Here is a 7,033-nt window from a genome sequence, read left to right as displayed (position 1 = left end):
AAGTTTTTTTTTTTTTTTTTTTTTTTTTTTTTGAGACGTAGACTCGCTCTGTCACCCAAGCTGGAGTGGACTGCAGTGGCGTGATCTGTGCTCACTGCAACCTCCACCTCCCAGGTTCAAGCGATTCTCCTGCCTCAGCCTCCCGAGTAGCTGGGACTACAGGCACGTGCCATGATGCTTGGCTAATTATTTTGTATTCTAGTAGAGATGGGGTTTCACCATGATGGCCAGGCTGGTCTTGAACTCCTGAGCTCAGGCAATCCGCCCGCCTTGGCCTCCCAAAGTGGTAGGATTACAGGCATGAGCCACTGTGCCCGGTCTTAAAAAAATGTTTTAAAAAGATTTTTAATGTCAAAAATATCAGACAAGCCAGGCACGGTGGCTCATGCCTGTAATCCCAGAGCTTTGGGAGGCTCAGGCAGGTGGATCACTTGAGCTCAGGAGTTCAAGACCAGCCTGGGAAACATGGTGAAATCCTGTCATTACAAAAATATCAGAAAAGTTAGCCAGGCATGGTGGTGCCTGTAGTCCCAGCTACTTGGGAGGCTGAGGTGGGAAGGTTGTTTGAGCCCAGGAGATTGAAGCTGCAGTGAGCTATGATTGCACCACTGCACTCCAGCCTGGGCAACAGAGCCAGACTCTGTCTCAAAAAAAAAAAAAACAAACAAAAAAATCAAATAACTCTGGTGCCCAGTAGATGGGGCAGGGGGAGAGGGGGGTGCGCAGAAAGAGAAAAAAAAATTAAAAATCAGAAATACAGAAAAGCACAAATAAGTATCAACTGTAATTCCACCATCATTCATGTTTTGGTATTCACATCATTCCAGTTTAAAAAAATATGTAAACATTTCATCCCTGAGAGGTCTGAACAAAAAAATATAAAATAAAAATGTCAACATTCTATACAAAATTAGGTTACTATAGACAGCTTCATAATTGCATTTCTCACCTAAATATAGTATAAACATTTCCCCTCATCTCTAACTATTCTTGTAAAACATGGCCTTTAAAGGCTACATAGGGTTATGGCATATCCAGTATACAAGCTCCACAAAGGAAAGTACTTGTGCAGCCAAAGAACAGTGCTCAGTAGCCACGTGCTGAAAAGTACATGAATTTAACTCCCTGTTGCTGGATATTGAGTATATTTCATATTTTCTCTATTATAAATATTCTCACACAAAAATCTTTCTGGACAGCTCTGATTACTTTCCACAGACTCAATTCCTAGAAGTGAAATTTACTGGGACAAAGGGTACACATTTGAAAACATTATTAGGATGACCACATAAATTATCATGGAATGAGAGACCACTTCTGGGTAGAAAAGGAGATACAGGACTATCCTGGTCAAAGTAGGATAAAAAGTCACACATTACATGATGCCAAATCGTGCCTTAGGGGCTATAGCAATTTACATCCCTACTAACAGAGTATTAGAAAACCAATTTCTCAGGGCCTAACGTCTGTGACTTTACTTTTTTTTTTTTTTGAGACGGAGTTTTGCTCTTGTTGCCCAGGCTGGAATGCAATGGCGCGACTTGGCTCGCTGCAACTTCCGCCTCTCAGGTTCAAGTAATTCCCCTGCCTCAGCCTCCCAAGTAGCAGGGACTACAGGCGCCCGCCACCACGCCCAGCTAATTATAATTATGTATTTTTTTTTTTTAGATGAAGTCTTGCTGTTGTCACCCAGGCTGGAGTGCAATGGAACGATCTCAGTTCACTGCAACCTCTGCCTCCCAGGTTCAAGCGATTCTCCTGCACCAGCCTCCTGAGTAACTGGGATTGCAGGCGCCTGCCACCATGCCTGGCTAATTTTTGTATTTTTAGTAGAGATGGGGTTTCACCATGTTGGCCAGGCTGGTCTCAAATTCCTAACCTCAAGTGATCCACCCACTTCGGCCTCCCAAAGTGCTGGGATTACAGGTGTGAGCCACCCCATGCCCGGCCAATTTTGTATTTTTAGTAGAGACTGGGTTTCCCCATGTTGGTCAGGCCGGTCTCGAACTCCTGACCTCAGGTGATCCACCTGCCTTGGCCTCCTAAAGTGCTGGGATTACAGGCATGAGCCACAGCGCCAGGCCTGTTTTTAGAGGCAGGTTTTTGCTGTTGCCCAGGCTGGAGTGCAGTAGCACAATCATAACTCACTGTAACCTTGAACTTCTGGGCTCAAGTGATCCTCCCGTCTTAGCCTGCCAAAGTGCTGGGATTACAAACATGAGCCACTGCGCCTGGCCTACTTTTTTTTTTTTTTTTTTTTTCTGAGACAGAGTCTCACTCTGTTGCCCAGGCTGGAGTGCAGTGGGCGATCTCGGCTCACTGCAAGCTCTGCCTCCCAGGTTCACGCCATTCTCCTGCCTCAGCCTCCCGAGTAGCTGGGACTACAGGTGCCCACCACCACACCCGGCTGAGTTACATTATATACATCTTCAATTATATGTGCTTCACAAAAATATATAAATAAAAGTAGAGAGAGAGCCAGAGAAAGTGGGGAGGGCTAGAGGGAGGAGATGGGGTCGGGGAGAGAGAGAGCGTGAATATTTAACTGTACAAATTATCTGTTCACCATCCCAGGAGACAGGAATGTGCTATTCTCTTGGCTGGCCTGTTTCTACCTGCTTCTCATAGCATAAACATCTCACTTCATGGAGTGAGTCTACAATTTGGTTATGTGTTTTTTGTACATGGTTCCCATAAACAAACCAATGCCTTTATTTGACACACAAGTGAATAAAGAATAATCTGTCTTAATGGTAGACTGTCTCTGTTGGATTTACTAAATGACAGTATGTTGGTTTCTGTAGGTCACATTTAACATACATTGTAGAAAATTTAAGGTTACGGGGCCGGGCGTGGTGGCTCACGCCTGTAATCCCAGCACTTTGGGAGGCCGAGGCAGGCGGATCACGAGGTCAGGAGATCGAGACCATCCTGGCTAACACAGTGAAACCCCGTCTCTATGAAAAATACAACAAAAAAAATTAGCCAGGCGTGGTGGTGGGTGCCTATAGTCCCAGCTACTCGGGAGGCTGAGGCAGGAGAATGGCGTGAACCCGGGAGGCAGAGCTTGCAGTGAGCTGTGATCGCGCCACTGCACTCCAGCCTGGGCGACAAAGCAAGACTCCGTCTCCAAAAAGAAAATTTAAGGTTAACGGTGGTAATCTTATCCAGTGGTATTATTTAATTATATAAAGATTTCCTATGTATTAATTTTAGGACCTAGGTTGGGTGCAGTGGCTCATGCTTGTAATCCCAGCACTTTGGGAGGCCAAGGCGGGCGGATCACCTGAGGTCGGGAGTTCAAGACCAGCCTGACCAACATGGAGAAACCCTGTCTCTACTAAAAATACAGAATTAGCCAGGCATGGTGGCACATGCTGGTAATGCCAGCTACTCAGGAGGCTGAGGCAGGAGAATCGCTTGAACCCAGGAGGTGGAGGTTGCGGTGAGCTGAGATTGTGCCATTGCACTCCAGCCTGGGCAACAAGTGCGAAACTCTGACTCAAAAAAAAAAAAAAAAAAAAAAAAAAACAAAAAAAAAACAAAGAACCTAGCTTATACATGAGATAAATCCATAATTTTTATTCATTTAAAAAACCCTGCTATTACCATATGAACTCAATATTCAATCCAGTAATTTAAAAAAGGGGCAGAGCAGGACAGAGGAGACATGTAAATTTAATAACATGCATTGCAAACAGTAGGTACCAAATGGGCTTCCAGCCAGTCCTCCACACAAGGAAGTCAGGATGTGTCAAAGAGCCCATATAATAAACAATTGTGACACATCATGTTTCTAGAAAGGAGAACTTAATTCTCTTTCAAATACCAATATCCCTTTAGGAAGATGGTAGTCTATAGTATCTTCATCTTATGAATGAGGAAACCGAAGTCCAGAGAAATGTAAAGTAACCTGGACCATGATATAGTCAGTCAAATTGTTGGGGGTATAAAGATTAAAACTTGGTGTTGCTTACATTTTCCAAGCCGCCTACCCTCAGACAATACAGCAGTGACTGGAATATCAAGAAATGTTCTCTCTTCTGTGAGACAGCCACAAAGAATACTTAGGGCACAGCAGAATGGTATAAGGCAGAAACAGCTAGAGGGCTTCAATAGCATGAACAATACGGGAAAGGAAAACAAAAAAAACCTTAATCCCAGATAGATTAAACCCCAAAGACAGATATAGATCTTTAATTTAAAATCAAGTGAGTTTATTCACGGAGAAAACAGTAACAAAACACCCTTGGGACTTTTTTATTCCAACAATTAAAATTGCATTAAAAAGCCAACAGGGAGTTTGGAGACTGAAATGACATGTGGAGAAACTAAATTCCCCTTTCCTTGGGTTTACCTATATTTATCTTTTAGGCAAGAGAGATAGTTGTGATTAATTTCTTTTCTAAGAGACAAGATATTCCAGTTCCATTGTTTTCATGTGTAAAGGATTCTTCTGTGAGAGCCAGATAGGTGGAAGAGAAGATCAAAGAATTTGATGATGCCTGAGGGAGTTAAGAAGATGAGACTAATAGCTGGTTCACAGAACCACAATTTTACCATAAATTACCAGATAGAGTGGAAGGAAGGGTACTGTATTTCCCATTAATAAAATCTGAGGTATTTAAAAACTCTGCAAACATGGAAACTCACTTCTACCTTCCTCAAAGGAAACAGCAGAGGCTGAGAAGGCTGTTGTGGAAGAACATACCTCCTTGGACTGACTTCTGAACATACATTACAGCCAACACGTAACTAGGATCAGACCATGTCACACTTCTCTGAGCAAAGTGGCTGAGTTTACTTCTGCATGGGTTCCAAGGCAACAGTGTGATCAACAATGAGTTCTTCCCTGTCTCTGTTTTTGGCTTGTCTGGGTGCTGAACTCCATGGCAATACACAATAACATGGTCATTTATGGTAAGCAGGTACCTGAGTAAAAGGATGGGATCTCCAAGTCTCAGCTGTCAGGGTTTATCCTGGCCCGTTTTACTTCGCTATTCTGGTCATCTGGATGGCAGAAACCTTCTGTACTGATGTCTCTTTTTTTATCCTCGATGGGTTCTAAAGGGAAATTCTGGTCTGTGGCCAGGACCTGTCGGACGGTCATGTTAACACGAGCGGTCTTCAAGTAGCTGGCACACACCTGCCAGTCCTCCATAGAACAAGGCTCTATCATTGAATCTCTCGGGAGGACAGCAGGGAGAGGTGCCTCTAGGCAGTGAGGCAGGCCTTCCCCTTCTGGATTTGGAAGGACACGAGGGACTGCGTGGTTCAAGAGGCGGCTGAAACCCGACATTATCATGATGTCACCACTGTGCATAAACATGGCCGTGGGGGCCTCATCCCTTTGAAGACCACCAAGGAGAAAGATGGCAGACTGTCCAAAGCTACAAAAAATAAGTAAAAACAACACACAACAGTAAATTTTGTTTATTAATATGACTGGGAAAGTTACTGCCAACTGTGTTATTTTGTAATTTTAGCTTGATATTTATTGCTCCCAAATCCTCCTTTTTAAACTGTGCTAAGATCCTTCTCTTCTGGCTTGTGTCTATGACTGACCAACTCATGACCTTCTACCTATAGTTATGACAGCCCACAGAACTGCTGCAAAATAAAATTGGATGCAGTTAAGTAAGCAAATGGAGAACTTAGCTTTAACATTATCCATTTAAGTTTTATTGATGCTTTTTTTTTAAAGACAGAGTCTTATTTCGTCACCCAGGCTGGAGTGGCTGGAGTGCAGTGGCGCGATCTCAGCTCACTGCAACCTCAGCCTCCTGAGTTCAAGTGATTCTTGTGCCTCAGCCTCCAGAGTAGCTGGGATTACAGGCATGTGCCACCACACCTAATTTTTGTATTTTAGTAGAGATGGGGTTTTACCATGTTGGCCAGGCTGGTCTCAAACTCCTGACCTCAAGTGATCCACCGGCCTTGGCCTCCCAAAGTACTGGGATTACAGGTGTAAGCCACATGCCCAGCCTATTGATGTGTCTTTGAGTCTCTCAATAAAATCATTTGAGTTCTTTAGTGTGTTTACCACTCCTCATTTTAAAGATAAGGCAATTAATAAAAGGCACTTTCCTGAGATATAGGTGCAAAACTTGGCACAAATTTAAACTTACTTTTAGGGAGACAAGGAGAGTAAACTACTCAGGCTTTTGTGCTTTGCTCTATATTTTGCTCTTCTATACCAAAGGTCACTCACTTTGCTTTTATGGCCTTCCACTTGTCTATTATAAAAGGTAGGCTTTCATTATAAAAGGTAGGCTACGGCCAGGTGTGGTGGCTCATGCCTGTAATCTCAGCACTTTGGGAGGCCGAAGTGGGCGGATTGCCTGAGCTGAGGAGTTCAAAACCAGCCTGGGCAACACGGTGAAACCCCATCTCTACTAAAAGAAAAAAAAAAAAAATTAGCTAGGTGTGGCGGTGTGCACCTGTAGTTCCAGCTACTCAGGAGGCTAAGGCAGGAGAATCACTTGAAACTCGGAGGCGGAGGTTGAAGTGAGCTGAGATCACGCCACTGTACTCCAGCCTGGGCGACAGAGCGAGACTTTCTAATAAAAAATAAAAATAAAATAAAAGGTAGGCTCCATGTGTCTTAAACAGAGATACTAACTATAACTTGTTAAAATTCCCAGAAGTGGAAGATTATAGAGTCCAACCATTTTTTTAAAGTTAAATACCTGTATTTATTTTAGAGTAAAATGCCTTAGAAAAAAGAATTAAATGATAAAAAGTAATCCCAAATCCCTGGAACTAACTCACCTGAATGACAGCAAGGGTTTGGAGTGATCTAGCTCAGATCTGTCTACGTGGATTCCCAGTGTGGAGTCCAGGCGGTAGTAATTGAGGATCCCTGCTTCAGCTCGGAAATCCTCAAATCCACAGGCAGCGGCTACTTGCTCTGAGAGGAAAGCCAGGTCAGAAGGGAAAGGTGTGTAATGATCTGCTGAGTATTTCTTTGGTAAATGTGGAGAGAATAAGAAAAATAAACAATGATCTCAGGAATATAGGAAACTACAAGATT

General features: G+C 43.4%; 1 protein-coding gene across 1 annotated transcript in view; it reads right to left on the bottom strand.

Moving 5' to 3' along the window:
• Positions 1 to 3,563: 3,563 nt before the first annotated feature.
• ALKBH1 (alkB homolog 1, histone H2A dioxygenase) overlaps positions 3,564 to 7,033 on the bottom strand; it is a 36,619-nt gene continuing 33,149 nt past the window's right edge. Inside the window, exons 5-6 of the mRNA XM_030802662.1 lie at positions 6,772 to 6,965; positions 3,564 to 5,390 (exon numbers count right to left, since the gene is read on the bottom strand). Coding sequence (XP_030658522.1) covers positions 4,961 to 5,390; positions 6,772 to 6,965 — 624 coding nt within the window. The 3' untranslated portion in view covers positions 3,564 to 4,960. The remainder of the gene's footprint in view (positions 5,391 to 6,771; positions 6,966 to 7,033) is intronic.

Source organism: Nomascus leucogenys, chromosome 22a (assembly GCF_006542625.1).
Source record: "Nomascus leucogenys isolate Asia chromosome 22a, Asia_NLE_v1, whole genome shotgun sequence".
In the NCBI taxonomy this organism is placed as follows: domain Eukaryota; kingdom Metazoa; phylum Chordata; class Mammalia; order Primates; family Hylobatidae; genus Nomascus; species Nomascus leucogenys.
The sequence above is the reverse complement of the archived record's forward strand: the minus strand, read 5'-3'. Positions and strand labels throughout refer to the sequence as shown.